Here is a 19,709-nt window from a genome sequence, read left to right as displayed (position 1 = left end):
TAACAGTAAAATACTGTATATAGTGTGTACTGTAGAGTTTTGATACTTTAAGCACATTCTGGCACATATACTTTTACTGATGTAAGGTTTTAAATACAGTAATTTTACAAGTAGTGGATTATTTTCAGAGTGTGGTAGCAGTACCTTTACTTGATTTATGGACCTGAACAGCCAATTTCACCATTGGAGGTAACTATTCTACACTGCTCCAAAAAATAAAGGGAACACTTAAACAACACAATGCAATTCCAAGTCAATCACACTTCTGGGAAATCAACCTGTCCAGTTAGGAAGCAACACTGATTGTGAATCAATTTCACCTGCTGTTGTGAAAATGGAACAGACAACAGGTGGAAATGAGGCAATTAGCAAGACAACCCCTATAAAGGAACAGTTCTGCAGGTGGTGACCACAGACTATTTCTCTGTCCTCGCTATCTGCTCCTTTGTGCAAGGAGGAACAGGAGGAGCGCTGCCAGAGCCCTACAAAATGACCTCCAGCAGGCCACTAATGTGCATGTTTCTGCTCAAACTGTCAGAAACAGACTCCATGAGTGTGGTACGAGGGCCCGACGTCCACAAGTGAGGCCTGTGCTTACAGCCCAACACCGTGCAGGGCGATTGGCATTTGCTAGAGAACACCAAGATTGGCAGCTCCTCCATTGGCGCCCTGCGCTCTTCACGGATGAGAGCAGGTTCACACTGAGCAGACGTGACAGAGTCTGGAGACGCCGTGGAGAACGTTCTGCTACCTGCAACATCCTCCAGCGTGACCGGTTTGGCGGTGGGTCAGCGATGATCTGGGGAGGCATTTCTTTGGAGGACCGCACAGCCTTCCATGTGCTAGCCAGAGGTACCCTGACTGCCACTAGGTACCGGGATGAGATCCTCAGACCCATTGTAAGACCATATGCTGGTGCAGTGGGCCCTGGGTTCCTTCTGATGCATGACAATGCTTGGCCTCATGTGGCTGGAGTGTGTCAGCAGTTCCTGCATGATGAAGGCATTGATGCTATGGACCGGCCTGCCCGTTCCCCAGACCTGAATCCAATCCAGCACATCTGGGACATCGTGTCTCATTCCATCCACTGACGCCACGTCTCACCACAGACTGCCCAGGAGTCGACTGATGCTTTGATCCAGGTCTGGGAGGAGATCCCTCAGGAGAACATCCGTCGTCTCATCAGGATCATGCCCAGGCGTTGTAGGGAGTTCATACAGGCACGTGGAGGCCACACACACTACTGAGCCTCATTTTGACTTGTCTTGAGGAATTTCCACAGAAGTTGGATCAGCCTGTGATCTGATTTTTCCACTTTTATTTTGAGTATGATTCTGAATCCAGACCTCCATGGGATAATGATTTTGATTTCCATTGATCGTTTTTATGTTATTTTGTTCTCAACACATTCCACTATGTAATGAATAAAGATTTTCAACTGGAATATTTCATTCATTGAGATCTAGGATGTGTTGTTTAAGTGTTCCCTTTATTTTTTTGAGCAGTGTATTTACCCTCTGAAACTGTACTCCACTACCTTAGTAAATGTACTTAGCGGTCGGCAATATTTGACTGGGAAATTTAAAAAACCCCGGCACCTGTTTCTTTATTTTTTCTTTTGGCATGGTTAGTCACCAAAACCTAAAATTTTCATACATTTACTTACTTACTTACACACACACACACACCGCTCGAGTACTCATGGACGTTTCCCTCTTTGGAAAAGACTGACTGAATATTTGCATAGATTAAGTAAAACTATATTCTATGTCTGGTGATGGCACATTGTGTCACAACCAAGAGCTCCTCAAAGAAATTGGGAATACTGTATTTTTTTCCATCACAGTGAAATTATAGGAATAAGAAAGCATAGACTCTGACATCAAACTGGTATAAATGGGAGACAATAAGTTTTCCATGAGTTTGATTTATTAGTAAAGCTATCTCACAGCAGCTGGCTGGTTCATCATATTTTTCTACCTTAGCATTATGAAGCAAAGTACATGTATGGCATCACTCAATGTAGACAGTCAAAGCACAACTCAGTGATTGAGTCTACGGTGGCCTAAATATACAGATATGTTTCTGTGAGTGACATATGAAGAAATATATTTAGCCACTGACTTTGTCTCATATAACTCCAAAAATAATGTTGCCAGAAGTGGTGTCCATCTTTGCAGCAGGAGAAAGTCATCATGTTAATGAGCATCATGGTGAGCAAATCACAGGTTTTCTTCCTTTGTAGCAGGACTGGGTGATGTATTTTGCCAGAGTTGATCAGAGTTATGGAAACAATGCCAAGGAGCAGGAGGAAGGCTGGAACTATTGTAGATCCTGACGTCAACCCCTCTTAAATATCCTTCAAGTCCAATTTGGATGAACCCAGTATTTTTAGAAAATCTCTGTAGTCACAGTGCAACATGAACCCTGAACATCTGTGTAAGCAGTAGGGCAGCATCTTAACAGCACTAGAGGGCTAAAGACTGACTGCACAGTACATTCTGTCCATCAGCATCTAAATGAAAAACGGAGCACGGGAGCCATTGGATTTCAAATGAAACCAAGCACACGCACACGCACGCACACACACACACACACACATATATATATATATATATATATATATATATATATATACATACACACACGTTTAGTGACAAACAGGCATCTTCCACTCTTATTCTCCATAAACCTTACAGCAATAGTACATACTGTACACATATATATATTGCCTTCTGATGAAGTACAAATAAAATTCTTTGGATTATCTCTTCAGATAGAACTAAGCAGTTTATTTCACCTTAAAATCCCTAATATGTGTATACTAAAAGAAGAATTTAGCAAATGCATCAGCTAAAGACTAAAATCTCTATTCTTGTGTAAGGTTCAGTTGAGCTTTATATTGGAGATGGAGAGCATTTTAAGCCGGTTTTGTGATAAACCATTTGAAATTTCAGTCTCAGTTCCATGCATTTGCTCAAACAGTCGCAATATTCATTACATTTTGTTCCTTCTTTTTTTTTAAAAAGCCTCAAATTTAAGCAAAATAAATTCAGCAATGGAAATACAAAAAAAAAAAGTGCTGGATAGTCTTGGTAAAAAAAATAAATATCAGCATATGATAGGCCAGAGGATAAACAGGTCCTGTTTCTGCTCGCTGAGTTATCTGAACCTTTCTGAGACACATCATACATTTTAAGGTTCTGGATGTTCATAAGTATCCATATTGCTTGTCATTAGTCTGATGTTGTTACATCAGTGATCAACAATCAAAAAGTGTGATGTGCTAAAAAAAAAATCATATCAATATATCTATCAAAACTCTCCTTCTTAATGTGGTCGAGGCCTGTTGGGGATATGAGGGTGAAGGCGTGACGTCCCTGGGTGGCTGCCAGGTGTCTCCTGCTTAGACGCTTTCTGCAAGGCAGCGGCAGCAGAAGCAAGGATGCCCCCTGCTGTGTGGGAGGTGTTTGTGGAGGAGGCGTTGACCACTGATTCAATTTTACCCTCCAGTTTGACCAGCCGCGTCAGAATGTCATCCAGCAACACGGCTATTGTCCTCTTCAGATCAGCTGTTTGTGAGGGGACGAGACAGAAGGACAAAGTTACACAAGGAAAAAAATAAATCAATGCTTGAGTGTGCTTTTTCACAACTATTAAAACGCACAATTTGCATACAGGAGTGAACTTAAATACTTACCATAACCAGCCATGGAGGTTCCTTGCGGCCCGCCTGGTGCATGCTGGTTCTCCTCTGTCAGGACTTTTACATACCGCCGGCTGAGCTCCAGTATTTGCTCACGCAACTCAGCACTGCTTTGGTGGCGAGGCTGATGCACGGTGTAGCGCAGCAGCATGAATCCCCACGCCAGGCCGAATACCAGCAGCAGCACACTCAGCTTTTGGGACATGTTCCTCCGTAGGAGTGCACCCAGCATGGTACTGGGGTGGTGAAGGGGAGGGGAGCTGCGGATGCTTGGGAGGAGGCTGACAACGTGTAGATACTAATAAATAGATTAACAGTGTGACAGTGTGGTCGGTTCCTGCAGGGAAATTTTCCTTTTCCGCTGTCCCTATCCAGAGAGAGGTCAAAGGTCAAAGTCTGCTACGTAGCATTCCTAAAACATCCTGCCCGTCCTGAGAGGAGTTGAGTGTTGAGCAACAGCACAGGCCAGGAAGTGTAATCAGAAGGAAACTGACACCCATAAGCACCGGCAATCAGGGGTTTTCGGGAAGATGTTTTGGTTGCAGGATGTCTAACACCAAATCATGAATGTAGGTTGGCTGTCCATGCAGCAGGTCCGCAGACATTGTTGCCTATGTTGGAGAAGTACACAAAATTAAGACAGAAATATTAAAATATGTGAGAAACATTCATTCATTGACAGATTAATTTAGAAGAGACCATTTTAATCTCCTGTTTGCATGATGCTTCAGTTTCATTGTCCTGTGCTGCAATGTCATGATTTGGGAAGAGAAAGTACACACAGAACAGACAAGTCTAATTCCTGTAACTCATCTATGTTCATTTGCATTACGCTTACAGTCGCGCCAACTGCAGTCTCACACACACAAACACAACTGCATCTGCTGGATGAAGTAATCCATCTAATCACAGACAAGGAGCTGGTGGAAACATCAAAGTGGCCTCCAAGACTATTTAGCTTTTATTAGAGACCGATTTCGCCGCTGCTCTGGGTCATGGTGTACAATAGCCCACTCATCAACAAATCTTTTTCAGCCCTCTTAGCCCAGAAACCTGATTACTAGTTTGGATTTCATGGGACCCACTGTGCAGCACCAAATAGAAGACAGGGCAACAGAGTCACAGAGGGCATTCATTCTCTAATCCCACCTCCACAATGGTTACTGGACTGACAAATAGCCTTTGAGTGCACCATGCACACACAGAGGAAATTAGGCGATCATTTCTCAGTTTTCACAACTTTGTCACCGGGTTCATTCTCTGCGTTCTCTCCTGGGTGTGGGAGTGTCACTTCCTATTGAGGTCAAAGAGAGGGGAGAGTGACTGAGAGAATAAATTATGAAAAGAAAGGTAACAGAATCTGTTAAGCGACACACACACACACACACACACACACACACACACACACACACACACACACCTGTCCTTCCTATGACCTGGGTAAAACTACCATATGTATCAGCAGACAAGAACGAGGGAGGAAAAAGACAGCAAGACCTAAAGACTTAATGAAAGTAACAGGTTCCAGTCTGGAAACAAAATGCTTTCTGACTGTCAAATGAATATGTGTGACATAACGAGAACGCTCTCTCACCCAGTTTTGGTGCTGCAACCTTTTGCTAATAAGCAACTGTAGAATCTTTTACATTCTCAATATGAAAAGTGTGACTGTAAAAACCATGTCATATTGTGTTTTCTGTCATATCGATTGAGACCATTTTATGCATTCATTAAAGTAAAAAAAAAAACACACAAAAAAAACATGAAAAACACAACTCTGCCCACATTACAGGGATCTTATACCTGTTCATGGAAAAGTAATATTCCAGGTTGGCGTTAAAGTTCACTGTTGTAGGTGCTATTTAAATAGACAAAGGAGAACTAGGCTGGCCCAAAATGAGAAACTAGTAAACCTTCAGGATGAATATATGAGCCTGTCTATCAACGTACCAATCTCAGAGGGCTTTGGAGAAGAGTTTTGGAATTCAGACACTGAGGCCAGACCTGACCATCGGGACAAACACTTCAGACAATTTAAGATTGCTCTTGTTTAAAAGGCTATCTAAATATAGTGTACCTAATGGATCGACTGACAGTGATAAGGCACACCGTATCAGTCAAAATAGCTCGTCTCGAGGTTAAATATTGACCACAACAGCTGTCACGTGATTGAACAGCTGGCAGGGTCAGCTACAGCCTTAATCAACTGAGCTGTAAAGGAACTAAAAAAAAAACCCGGAAACGTCAATAATGTTAAGAGTGGAGGATGTAAAAGATGTGGAGACTGAATCAAATGACTCTTAGCAGCGTTTACACTAAATAATAGCAGCAGACTGCACGTTGAAAACTCAGCAAACAACGTTGTCTTTACTTGTCGTGATGGTCACACAATGTCAAGTTACCAACACCCGACTGGAAGAGAATAACAAATGAAAGATGTGCTCATTTCTGATACCCAGTTCACCTCTCGACTTGTTCCGCTGCAAAGGGACGATTTAAGTCATAGCTAGTAGCCGCTCAAGCTTAGCAGAAGCTCCTTTTAACTCCACGAACAGTTCATGTTAGCTCGACTTGAAAAGGCAAAAACCAACATCTGTAAATGTAGAGCCCACGTTCACACGTTACCCCACCGTGATGTCCGAGGAGGTACCTCGAGACTGAAGGGGGGGGGAGAGAAATCTGCAGGCTGTTTCCAGAGAAGTGGGGGACGAGGTTGGCTGTGAGCTCCAGCAGAGATCGTCCCGCTGGAGGAGTCCGCTGTGTCCGTGTGGTAAAAAAAAAACAACAACAAAGTGAGCTACCAAAACTTCCCGTTGAGGTGTCTTATCACTTTGGAAGACATTTCGACGTCTGTGCGCCACAGTCCCAAGAAAACGACGAGGTCTTCACCAGCAAAAAGTCGGCGTCCAGAATCCCGAGCATGCAACTGTGCTGACTGTCATGGTGCCCCTGAACGTATCGGCGTACGTCATTACTACTGAATTATGGGTAATGTATTCATACCCCAAGTAGTCGGCATTTTAGCGAAGCCACCACGCTGAAATTCGAAGTCTGGAAAGCTTAATCTTGGTTATTTGCTTATTTTTTTTATATATATTTTGCTTTCACTCTGTGCGAGTTTATGTTTTTGTTTGTTTTTTGTTTAGTTTTTCTATTATTGTAATTCATATTTTAAGTGCAGTTCGCTTTGCGCCCGTAAGAGGGCGGTCTAAACACCATTTCCATGGCAACCCGAACACTGCTGGTAAACAGGACTTTGTTGATTTCTGGAACAAAAAAAGCTCACAGCTATTCGTTTTCTAACAATGGAAACAATATCCGTCGATAAAGCAGCTTTAAAAGCAGTAGACGACTACTGTGAGTATAAAAGGTTTGTCTCAACGCTAAACAATGCTTTATCTCCTGACATTATAACAAATCTCTTGAGGGTTTTTCATACATTTGGACAGAGGAATTGATGTAACAGCTAAAGCTCAATGCAAATGCTGAGTAACAAACCGTAATAATAAGCTTTATATTAAAGACAGGTCGGGTTTTGGTTTATTGTCACGTCAGCAAACAAAAACGTGTGCGGATTTTAGTGGTGGTTTGTATTTTCAAGGATTGTGGGAGACGATGATGGTGGAAAACTGTTCACTCCAGAGCAATATGAAGACTACAAGAAGAGGGTGCTGCCTTTACGAGTGGAAAACAGGCTGTACGTGAGCTTTGGTGTGCCGGGGGGTATCGACTGCAAACTCATTGGCCCTGAGACACAGTGCTTCTGTGCACATAGGTAGTGTATTCATTTATAACATGTGAAGTCAGACATCCCCCCCCCCTCACATGCAGACAAATACATATGTGAGTAATGTAATGCCATCCAGGTACAAGCAGCATAAGACAGAATGGGAAGTGGTGCCGTCTGAGCGACCCCTGGCCCTGCCATGCCAGGTGAGAGGATGTCGCTGCCCTGCCTATGAGTATGTTCCCCGGCTTGGACCAAACCCCATACGCTGCAGGTGCAAACACTTACCTCAGGATCACAGTGAAGCCACCGGCCACTTCTGCAAGATGTGTGAGTCTGAAGTTATATTTAAGGCTGTATGTAGTCCACTTCAGCCCAAATTAAGTCCTTACCTAGAAGGAATCATGTCAACAGTATTTACATAGCTCCATGTTTCCTAAGAACTTATTTTGTAGGCAGGTCCTGTTCTGGGTTCCAGAGTACCTACACGTGTGGATGTGATCAGCCCTGCTCGGCCCACCAGACCCTGGTGAGTACAGTCAAACATTAAACACAGGGGCTTCATGTAAAACAAACTCATGCTACACAGGGATTGGCAGTATTTGAATCATTTGTCCACAGACATAAAGTTACAAACGATACATTAATTTCTTTTCTTATCTTCTTGGCAGGTTGAAACAAAACTAGAAAGGGAGGCGCGAGGTCGACCTGTGGGCAGGGATGTTCCTTATGCTGCTATGGGAGGGCTCACAGGGTTCAGCTCCTTGATGGATGGTTACCTTGCTTTGGAAGCTGGTGGTTCAGGTAACCAATTCGTAGCCTACATATTACAAGATTTGTTTCTGTCTGCAATAGAAAGCAGAGGTAGGGATTCATCTTAAACACGTGTTCTTGTATCTACGGCATGTGTGCTGTCTGACTGGTGAGTCTGGAACATGCCTTGCACTCGTAGTCATGCGAGGATACATCAGATCCCTGCAAGACCCAATTCAATTCAAGTCATTTTTCAGCTCTGACACACTTTGATTCATGGAGTCAGTGTTTGGGTGATGCAGCCTTTGTTAGACTGCTGGAGCACAGACGAGGTGTGTGGATGCATTGGACCAGAGGTGAAGAAAGTTCCTGTAAGAGGCATTTGAGGGCAGCAAAGAGCAGCACAGTGTCAGTGTTGAAATGAATAAGTCTTTAGAGCAGGGATTTGCTCAGGTCAAAAGGGAACAGTGAAGACCATTTGAGCAGCACCATCTTGATTTGCCCCAGAGTATCTTTGTAACAGAGCTGTATGGGCACAAAATACACTTTCACATAAAATGATATTCCTTTAAAGTATATCTACAGAGCATGGACTTATTATTATTGTGCACAAACAGTGGTACTGAATTCTTATCTTGAAATGTGAACTCATTATATGATATATTTTAAACGTATGGCTGCTATTTTTGCCAGGTCTTTCTTGAAAAAGAGATTTTGACCTCTGTCGGACTTCCTTAGAAAATAAAGGTCAAATAAAATATGGTGTTATCCTTAATTCGGAAAAAAAATCCCCTCTGATTTTATTTATGATAAATTATGTTCATAAGTGACTGCACATAAATACATTGTATGAAAAGGAAGCCTTTAGTTTTAACACCATCAGGGCCCAGGTCCTTGTCGAGGTTGTGCAAATGACATACTGTAGATTTTACATATGCTCCATACCTGTGTGGTACACAATCTCCTCTGTTGGAACCCGTCACATCTGATTTCCATAATCTCTGCTTTATCTTTTTCAGATCAAGACAGAGACGATGGCTGCCAGCAGAGCTGCTCAGCATTAAGGATCAGCCAAACAACTCCTAAAGCATCCAGCTCTGTTCTCTGTAAGAGAGAGCACAAAAAACAATGAAATTCAACATTTTCTTCTTTTTGGTAAACTGTCCATTATATATTAATTATAGATTAAGCATATCAAATAAATCATACATAACTCCCCATCTGTAACCTTTTATCTTCTCCAAAGCTTTAATATATGTGGTTTCTTTCACAGTTAATGATTTCGGTTTCCAGCTACGTGTATGTCTTTGTTGGTGTCGTGACACTGTGGTAAAATCGGTTGTCAGCAACAACAGTGACTAAATCCCACCATTGAAGTAGACAATTAACTGACAACATATTGGTTCAGTCATAAGTTTGAGGGGAGCTGCTGGCAGCATTATTATGACAGTTCAGATTTCTGACAGTTTTTTGTGACCTTTTAAGTTGAAACAATGGATTTACCGCATTTGAAAGTAGCACATGTTTAGAAGATGTTATCAGTATCATCAAATTGTTTTTAGCTGCCATATAACCTACACAAATATTTGAATCTAAAATCAAAATAAATTAGAGATGAGTCCTTATAAACTTGTTAATTTTCAGTATGACATTGGTCATATCCAAACCCAGTTCAATGTAAGAATACATATTGATCCCTCAAGAAAAATTCCTCTCTTTTTTGGTAGTTGATATCCAAACCAACCTGCGCTTACTTTGATCTATTTCAGTTTTTTATTGTCATATTTCCTTTTTGATACGCTCTCCATAAACTGGTCAGTTTACATATCTGAGGTTTGTATGATTGATGTTCTATAATTTAGAAGCATCCACCCACTCAACATGTCTCTAAAATAACATTAGAACAATGGACCTACGTGCTCAGTGATGAGAGCAGTTTTAATTTGCAGATAGCTGTAATGTTCCTGTTAATTAATCCCATTCCTCACGGCAGATCAGCACAGATGAGAGCTGATTTAATCCATGCAGTGAATTGAGATTGAAGCGAGTCGTGTTTTCTCCATTGGTGGCCCACTTTCCAACATCTTCAATTGAGAAAGACAATTAAGGAGGATCTTAAGATTTACTCCCACTCAGATGTTCCCACTGTGAGGATGGCGAGTCATACTGGATCAGTCTCCCATGCTCGTGCTGGCCAGTGCATCTCAAGTCACCTGTGTTGCAATGTTTGTATTACCTGAGAGACTTGTGTGTATTCGCCTGTATGTTTGTGTGTGTCTGTTACTGAGTTGAGCAGGTGGTCTTTAGGGAAAAGAAGTATGGCTATCCTTGAAGGACGTCATGGATGCACCTGGGTCTCCGCAGTCGAGTGTTGAAAAGGAAGCAAGTGGAAGGCAACTACATCTGAAAGCTGACACTTCAGATTCAGTGTGTATCTATGACGTCCGAGGTATCAGGTTGCCACAAGATAAAGTATGTAAACATTCACAGCTGCATTGACACTTTAAAATATTAATGATGTTTCCCCTGTGTTACAAAGAAGAGCTATATTGACTCCGAGAATCAAGCAACCTTTAAAAAAAACGTTACCCTGTTTCCATTGCATCCTCCTGGACATTGTTTCTGACAGATGGGCAGGCGGTGGCAGGAGTAGGACTGGGGCGAGGGACAGAAAGAATGAAAAACCTAATTAATTTAAGAGGTAAAAGCCTAACCCATTAGCCTGGCACAATTACAGTTTAGGGTAATTGCCTCCCCATAGCAACCACATTAAGGAGGCTACAGGTAATTTACTTTGACAACTGGTTGAAGGGAATGACAACTACACATCCTTTATCCCCATGGAAACCACGCCCAGCTTGATTGACAGATTCAACACGACAAATCAAGACGCAAGCACAGAAGATTAAATTGGCAATTACTGCACAAGGAAACACTCAATTACCCCAGTGACAGTTATGGTTAGCAAACACTGACGTAACGGGAGAGAAAGAACACTTCCCCTAATTTCCCCACAGACAGGGGGGTAACAAAAACCCGGTGGCACAGAGAGACACAAAAGACAGGCTCCGACAAATCACTTCAAACATTCATATTATCATCCAGATACTATACTATTCTATGCTGTAGCTCAGATGGTAGAGCGGGTTGCCCACTAATTGGAAAGTTGGCAGTTCAGTCCCTGTCTCCTTCTGTCTACATGTCTAAGTGTCACATGCCCAAGACACTGAACCCCAAGTTGCTCCCAATGGCATACCATCGGTGTGTGAATGTATTTCTGATGGCGAGCACCTTGCATGGCAGCTCAGCCTCATTAGTGTGTGTGGGTGAATAAAAACAGTGTAAAAAGTGCTTTGAGACCTCAAAGGTGATAAAGCGTTATACAAGTGCAGACCATTTACCATTTATACTGAGAAGGAAAATATGTTGAAAAGCTATTTCCAAAATGTGACAAAGAAGCTTGAGAACATCCAGCTACTTTATTGTGAGTATATTATATACATATAGTGCTATGCAAAGGTTTTTAGGCATAAAAGGTTTTAGGCATAAATCAAAGTGAGGATGGTTTCAAAATAATGTCATGAATAGTTTTATGGTAGGTTGTTCCAAGCATCTGGGAGAACTTGTGATAAGATTTGGTCATGTCACTGAACATAGTTCTAGATGACTGTGGATGTACTGTATGTTGGTGCTTGTGGTCGGACCACAGCATGAACAGAGTCTGGTCTGACACCTCTCTCATGGTATTGCATTATGGATAAGAATCTAAACATCTAAAGTGTCGAAAACTTTGCATAGTCGTGTGTGCTGTATTGAGACATGAAAGCTAAAACCAATGCTGTATGAAGTCAACAATAAATCAGATGACTGTATGTGTAAGGGGTCCTTAGTGGTGATGAAGTCCAGTTGTTCTACAAAGTGTTTAAACTAATTCTTTGGATTTCTCAGCCTGTACCTTCACTGTTTGCATTCACTCGCAGCAACTATAGTAAAGCTTTTCGCATCTTAAAAGCTCCATATTTTTGGAAGAAATCGGTAGAGACCAAACCGGAGTGTAGGGTCGAGTGAATAGAAACACTCATGATGTTCCCTATCTCCTGAATGTGTGAAAAGTTCACCAAATCAGTCTTATATGGTATTGAAATGTCCATATTACAAGTGAGCAACAAAGTAAAGTAAAAGTAAAATTACTTTGGTCGAAGAATTATCATGACAGAAATAATACATTGACATAATGTTTAGGGGGTATTTTAGTCTACTTCAATTTACTGTGTTACTGAGAACATGCAGATAAAGCACAAACATGATTTATCTCTGAGTATCACACAATACTATTTCCAAATGTGAATGTACATTTTATATCTACATGTCAATGTATTATTGTTCACATTTCGTAGATATCTGATGAATCCATTAAAAAAAATGTACCTCTAAACTTTACAAACATCAAGATTTTTTATTGTTTCAAACTATTTTCTTTCACCAAAGTATCCTCTTCTGTTGAGCCCGTTTTGTTTAGGACAGATTTTACTGGAGCAAACTACAGCTTCTTCTGTTTCAAAGAAGAACAAAAAACACCACAATCTGCTAAAGCACAAGCCTGCATATGAATTTGACACATTGGACGTGTGTGTGTGTGTGTGTGTGTGTGTGTGTGTGTGTGTGTGTGTTGCCTCTCTTTTGTCGTAGAAACAGTGGGAAACTGACAGTGCAGAGACTTCATAGAGGCTGTGCTTCGATCGCACCCTGTGACGAGAGACTCTGTGAAGAGGATGGAGAGTGGGTCGTGAGAAATGGATTTTGCCATTTCATTAAGGGCTGTGATAATGACCAGAAAGATATTTTATAGAGCTATTAAAGCAACAGTAATGGTTGACTAACAGACAAACAAACAAACAAAGTGAAAATATTACCTTCTGATGGCACTTATCAAGGTTTTATAAGGTGTCATACTGTAAAGACACTAAGTCAATAACAAAATGGGGTGGGATTTCTATAATACTATGATAAATTATAATTTATTTATGTCAGTTAGGCTACATTTATCAGATGAAAGTTCCTGTGTATGTTTTATGCAGCAGCCCCACTCTCATCTAGGTCTCACCTTAATTAAAGTCAGAAAAACTAAAAATAATAATCAAAAAGTCAAAACATTTGTTGTCAGTGTTTCGATATAAACACAGTGTCATATCAAAGGATTGTCATGTATTTACATTTATTGATGGAGCTAAATGTCTATTTTCTTGTCAATATATAAAAAAATAATTTAAAATTCTTGGAAACATGCTTATTATCATTAAAAAATACTAAGGTCTATATAATTATCATAACTGTCTGTTAAATATAAGGCCAATTAGCTTAGCCAGTTTGCTTAGCTGGGTAGATTTGATCAAAAACTGACCAATGGGAACCAGGTGAAAATAGGCTGACTTGACAAAAGTTTTTGCCGACCAGAATTTCTGAAGGTATGCTCACTCACAAAGAGAAATTAATTTGAACCTAGTGTTATTTGTGCAGATTTGTCCCCTGTGATCGTGTTTTTCACACCAAACAGTCAATTAAACTGCTGGACGCAAGTTAGCTGTAAGCAAGCTACAAATACACCAAGCATGTCTGTGGGACTTTGGGCCTTTGTTTTTGTGCATCTGCCTCTAAACTCAACAAGAAAATCTGGTTGTCAGACTTCTTTGTTTGCTCATCTCAGTACGTTTATGAACCATTATGATCCATGAAGCCCTGGAGCTCAGAAAACCTGCGTGAGTTGCCCCGGGGCATTTGTGTCTAATCATGTCTTTCCATTGACTTTATATGAAATCACATCACGTTTGCATACAACTTGCTTGAGCGTACAGTCAGGTAAACAAACAAGGTATAATGGGTGAATTAGAGAGTTGTTGGTTCTGTCAGACCTGTCTAATAAGTCATATATGATCTAAAGACTTTGCTTCATTGTCAGTGTCATAAACACAGTAGCCTGTATGGCCTACGATTCCGGATCAGGACGTGAGAATCATCACTTTGCTTCAACTTAAATCTCAAGGTATTTATATTACAGTACTGCGTATGGGGTTTTTATGCTGCATTTATTGTCTTTGAGCTTTTTTTAAAAATTTAACTTGTCTGTTATCAGAGATTGTTTGCCGACTAGAAATTATAATAATTAAAGTAATAAAATCATACGTGAAGCCTTGAATATAAATGTTCAGTTTCCCTGTGCTGCTTCCATGTAAGAGTGTAACATCTGTGCACAAAGTAATTCATGTGCTATGGACCCTTATAGATACCTGAATTAACATTGAATCAAGATATTCTTTTAATATGCAGAATAAATATTTGGAAACAGTCTTTGGCTGATTGACAGAGAATGTGTTGCCTCATTAAGGCAGCACACTTATGAGAATCAAAGCTTCTTAATGCATCAGTTGAACTGCTTAAACCTTTATCAGGTTTCTTGTCCATGAAGCCTGCATCCAGTGTGTTGTCCAGTAGGTAATGTTTAACCTGGCAGTGCCAGTATTCAACATTTACTTTTTTAACCTGCACTGTGCTAAATGGCTGGAAAAGTGCTGTCTAAAGTGTATTCAGCAGATATATTAAAATGTAAAACACAACTGTGATTAAAGACATTGTGACTTCCTTCATTTATGCTGCCTGTCTTGGGTTTGAATACATTAAAGTAATAAAGTTTTTAATAGGTATTTTAGGTGTGGTGTTAAATCATCCTTTTGCAAGAAATATCACTAATTTAAAACACAAAAATGTCACAGAGTAAATCAATTTAATGTGACCACATAATAGTGATGCATCCTGTGGTCTTAGGTCACAACTGTTATTAAACTAAAGTTTAGTGGCCTTTGACATGTTACAATTTCATCAGGTTTCCTCATATGAACGCTCAGGACTCCGACCTGCACACCTGAGACGACATGACCTGTCACAGCTTGGTAGTGTGACCTTCTGTTCATCTGTCTATCAAAAGCCCTTATATGATGTTTTTCTTGACGTGACATTTGTGCTGCTCTCACCCCAGTAGCAGATGAGGCACATTTAAAACACAGAGACAGACACACACTCACACAGATCAGAACAGACAGCAAGGAACACTGAGAGAAGAGGTGAAGACAGAGAAATTAAACTGTGAAGACTAGATAGTGTGACTCTTAAAGCAGTGGGTGTTTAATTAGATCAATAGAAGAACAAATGAAACACCGACAAAGGACATACATTTTTTGTTAGGTCTCCATTGAGGAGTTGTCAGTATTGTAATTTCTCTGAACTGAAAGTGGAGAAAAGATGTTACATGGCTCAGTAATTACTTGCAAAGGCTGTCAATTAATGTCAAAGCCAAAAGAAAGAGGCACAATTTGGGAACATGTTTCTTTGAAGTGTTGATAGCTAACAGCTCAGATTGCAGGAATAATGCTTCCTCGGAGTAGACCAGCGCAGGTATTACTGAGGCATTTATGTAAATGATTAGTCTCAAAATCTAAAATAGATCTATTTTTCCCTATTTGAATTGATACCAGTGAAACAGCTCAAACCGAAACAACAATATTTCATTAATATATTGTACAATCTGATAATCTCACAGTTTTATTTTAATTAAACATCCTGCAGACTTCCAATATGAACCTGATATTAACACCTCCTGAATCAAATTATCTTGAGTTTGAAGTTGCAGCCCACGTAGCCCAAAAGAGGCTGCCGATGTCCTATCTAAGTAATAGTAGTGCTTCCTTACCACAAGTCACCGATTGTCACCGGAACACAATAGTGTAGTCAAAAGCAACAATTTAGATGTCACAGTTGTGTGTAAAAGTGCTGTAATATCCAAAAAAAAAAGCACAAAGCTGCTTGAGATTTGGCCTGTTTTTTTTATTTATTTTTTATTTGTCTTCCCAATCTGTTTGTGTGCAACTGTCTGATAGAGAAGATACACACAGCCTCCTTGTCAGTATTTCCTTTTACACACTGTAAATTTGAAAAGTGTGATTCACAGCAGCAGAAAATTACAGGCCTTTTCATCTTAACAAATCTTAGGGAGGAACTTATTGCACAAACCAACAGGCTGATGAGAGGAGGAGAAAACAAATTTGCATTTAAACAGCTTGCTTCCTAAAGGACTCCACAGAACTGATTTCTGATAATGCAAAATCCTCAGTAAATTATTTTGTGCAGCGTTCACCTAAACGTACAACATCTAGAGCATCAATATACCGTTGTTAAATTAATTGTGAGGGTTTTCATTTGTCTAATTAGAGTACACAACCGGGAGAGTACTGGAGATTATTGGTTGGTATCTTTCTAATAGCTCTCGTACTATTAGTGCTAAGGCTGATCAAAAATGAATGACCACTTTTCCCCTGAACCCTCTGCCCCATGAGTTGGAAGAACGGCGCCCCCTTCCACTGTTATGAGGCACAGATATTCAGCAGATTTCCTCCAAAATCTGACCTGGTTGTCAGAGACATGTTAATTATAGAGCATCTCGTAAATGTTTAATGAAAAGAAGACTAATCCACTGCATGTGCAGTAATAGTTTAACTGACAATAAAGCTGCAAACATTAAAGATGTCATTTGGGAAAACATTTTATAAATGCATGCTTGTTGTTGATGAGCTATCATTAGTAATTTTACGTTTTGATCTCTCTTTAGACACAAACTTAAAACTATATGATGCTGGTGGTCTTATATGTTGTTCTAACTGTTGACAAATGCTTTGAAAAGCAATAGTGGCAATGTAAATCTCTAAAAACATGTCACAAATATTTAGATTTTATTTTTAAAAAATGGCTAAATAATATGTGCATGTGGTTAGGAATATTTTTTTTCCCTGTTAATTAAAACACATTTTTGTGTAAAAATAAGTATTTATAGATGCAGGATGGTGTATGTCAAACCATCTCAAAATAAACAATGGGTGATTTACTGATGTTTAAGCTATGTGCGTTACCCCTCCGTCAAGGTTTCAATCAAGCAGCAGAAGCATGTTTGACATGAAGATGTGTGTTTCCGTGTTCATGATTTGTTTCATTTTCATCTTCAAATCTTCTCTTTCTGTATGTCCAAAAGCTGTTCGACTCATGCTGGCAAGGATGCATGCTGTTTAAAAAGCTAAAATGAATCCCTAAAGACATGGATTTGCCTGTGTGTGTCTCTTAATCCACTGTGACTGACATTTTTAGTTGGGATTCATCCACTACCTCAAATGAGCTCTATTGGGTGGAAATCTTGGGCCTGCTGGCTGCGAGTGAGTAGACTGTAACCACGCATTAGCATTTAGGTGACACTCAGCTGCTGCTAAACAGCCCACGGAGACCTTCCCCGACCAGTACGTATTTGTACTAAAAACACCATGCAGGCACGGATCCATTGATTGTTTAGACTATGGCAAATTGTAATCCTATCATCAATACAGAAACACTTTTTTTTCTGGTCAGTCAGTCCACCTGTTGGATCCACACTGAAATATCTCAACAACTATTGAATGCAGTGCAGAGATATTATGTCCAGATTTTCACGTTACTCAATAGAAAAGTCCTGCTGACTTTGGTGATCCTCTGACTTTTCCTAAGAGTCACCTGCAGGTCAGAGTTTTCCCTTATATACTGGACCATAGAAATACAGTATCTCAACATCTGCTGGATGGAAGTTTTAGACACGCATCCACTTTTCCTAATTGACAAGTCTTATGTACTTTGGTCTTTTACTTTCCTGTCACCATGAGATTGACATTTGTGGTTTTGAGTTAAATGTCTTGACAAATACTGTTTGGATTGCCATGAAGTCTGTTTTTTAATCAGCAAGTCAAAGGTTTATCTCTCTAGTACGACGGAGGTTGAACTTTATGTTTTGCGGCAATAAAAAAAAAAGTTAGTTTGATTAAATGGTAAATATTATAGCTTGCTCCCTAATGTTAATCAGTAGAATTAGTCATTTTGAGCATTTCAAGCTAACCTCAACTTTGAGAGGCTTCCTAGAAGTATAGCTTCACAAAGCTGCTGCATGACTGAAACCTCCTTGTTCTGTATGTGTGCAACTTCTATTTTAGTGGTCTGTTTCAATGATCATTGAGTTGTGCATTCAGAGGATGCACATTTGATGCACAACACTTTAGATGTTACTTGTGTCTAAAATGATGGCACTGATGCATGTTCCTAACTATCATATTGACTCAATAAACACTAACTGACCTCCCAGCTTTGCCCACATCATTTATACATCCGCTTCGTTCACACATCAGACTCCATCAGTAAAATCTGCTTCAAAATGTTGTACCTGTGTGACAGAGTCTCTGAGTAACATGTGTCCCCTGAAGAGGACTTTAAGTTTTAATTCCTGCCTGTGATCACGATGATTCGGTCATGACTCTGTGCTCCATGCTCTCTCGCTCGTGTCTCATTCCTCATCTCACTCTCAGCATCCTGCGTTATACAAAAAGCTCTTAACACATCCTCTGCACAACTTTAAAAAGCAGCACTTCTGAAGAATACTGATTTTGACAGATTATATGGCTGCGAGCTGGTATACAAAAGGCTCATGAATGGGAAGTAAATGAAGCTCTTGGTGATACAGATTCATCTGAAGTGCTATTTGGGTTTTCATATTAAGTGGGTTTCTTGGAGATTGGGCTCTTCTTTGGCTGACGTATCTCCATATTCACATTTAGGCCTTTTGTTCACGTTGAGAGTCACAGTCTCTCTTTCCATCTGATGGAATGAACTGCTAAATGAAATTAACGGACCGATTCAGTCACTCAGCGTTCATGTGCATGTGAGTCGGTTTGAGATCTTTTTATTCCAGATCACCCGAGGCGTCATCATAGGAGCTTCTTTTGGTGAGGAGGCCGTGTATAGAAAGTTCATTTAACATTTGCCCACAGACTTACATTACTATCATTCTTTTGTAACTTCAGAGAAAATCATTAATCTCAATATGTAGAAAAATCACTACTTGATTGTGAAATAATTTATCACCATCTTCCTCCATAGAGAGGCTGCCATAAACACCAAAACATCACACTCAGAGCATGGCTGTATCAGTCTGTTAGATAATGTGTTTGAATTCAGCGATGTGTATGTGTCTGTACGTGTTTTTATTACCTTTTTGGGACCTTTTCCGGTATAAAGACCAAACTTGTGGGTGCCAGTAGTCCTCATGGGGAGCCAAGTGGGTCCTAAAGAGGCAGAACATCATCAGTTTGGCATTAAGGTGTGAATAGAAGTTAGTTATGGTTGGAGTTCGGCATGCGTTGGTTAAGGTCACGGTTAAGGTTAGGCTTTCTACAATGAATGGAAGTCAACGCAAGCTCCTAAAAAGGATTGCTGCACAAACCTGCGTATATGTGGAATGTACCTTTTTATGTAGCCTATATGCTGCATTTGAAATATATTGGAATATTAGTTATAATAACAAAACACTATTAATTCAGTAATTAGATAAGAAAGTATTATGGATCAGATGCTGAACTGTCTTTGTTGTGAACTTAATTACACTTTCTAAAATGTAATTATGACAATATT

The 19,709-nt window shown here is 40.1% G+C and overlaps 2 protein-coding genes and 1 long non-coding RNA gene across 10 annotated transcripts; 1 reads left to right on the top strand and 2 right to left on the bottom strand.

Moving 5' to 3' along the window:
- Window positions 1–1,923: 1,923 nt before the first annotated feature.
- Window positions 1,924–6,654, bottom strand: ccdc126 (coiled-coil domain containing 126). Of its 8 annotated transcripts, XM_069176939.1 has the most exons (4): window positions 6,171–6,322; window positions 4,856–5,000; window positions 3,701–4,317; window positions 1,924–3,572 (listed from the first exon to the last, which is right to left on the bottom strand). In XM_069176939.1, exons 3-4 carry the CDS (start codon window positions 3,936–3,938, stop codon window positions 3,331–3,333), a joined length of 480 nt encoding a protein of 159 aa, XP_069033040.1. In that variant the 5' UTR covers window positions 3,939–4,317; window positions 4,856–5,000; window positions 6,171–6,322; the 3' UTR covers window positions 1,924–3,330. The 8 variants fall into 8 exon arrangements, with proteins under 8 accessions (XP_069033040.1, XP_069033039.1, XP_069033038.1 ...); XM_069176938.1 differs by lacking the exon at window positions 4,856–5,000 and having other exon boundaries at window positions 6,298–6,654; XM_069176937.1 differs by lacking the exons at window positions 4,856–5,000; window positions 6,171–6,322 and adding an exon at window positions 6,332–6,654.
- Window positions 6,655–6,825: 171 nt separating this feature from the next.
- fam221a (family with sequence similarity 221 member A) lies at window positions 6,826–9,404 on the top strand. Its single transcript, XM_069176930.1, has 6 exons — window positions 6,826–7,076; window positions 7,308–7,481; window positions 7,573–7,763; window positions 7,889–7,962; window positions 8,105–8,237; window positions 9,206–9,404. Exons 1-6 carry the CDS (start codon window positions 7,012–7,014, stop codon window positions 9,316–9,318), a joined length of 750 nt encoding a protein of 249 aa, XP_069033031.1. The 5' UTR covers window positions 6,826–7,011; the 3' UTR covers window positions 9,319–9,404.
- Window positions 9,129–19,571, bottom strand: LOC138215015 (uncharacterized). Its single transcript, XR_011179680.1, has 3 exons — window positions 19,290–19,571; window positions 10,776–10,841; window positions 9,129–9,290 (listed from the first exon to the last, which is right to left on the bottom strand). It is a non-coding gene; the product is annotated as an uncharacterized lncRNA (long non-coding RNA).
- Between the last annotated feature and the right edge of the window lie 138 nt (window positions 19,572–19,709).

This window comes from Embiotoca jacksoni, unplaced genomic scaffold (assembly GCF_022577435.1).
Source record: "Embiotoca jacksoni isolate LCO1_2020_lvr unplaced genomic scaffold, fEmbJac1.0.p SCAF_7, whole genome shotgun sequence".
In the NCBI taxonomy this organism is placed as follows: Eukaryota; Metazoa; Chordata; class Actinopteri; family Embiotocidae; genus Embiotoca; species Embiotoca jacksoni.
The sequence above is the reverse complement of the archived record's forward strand: the minus strand, read 5'-3'. Positions and strand labels throughout refer to the sequence as shown.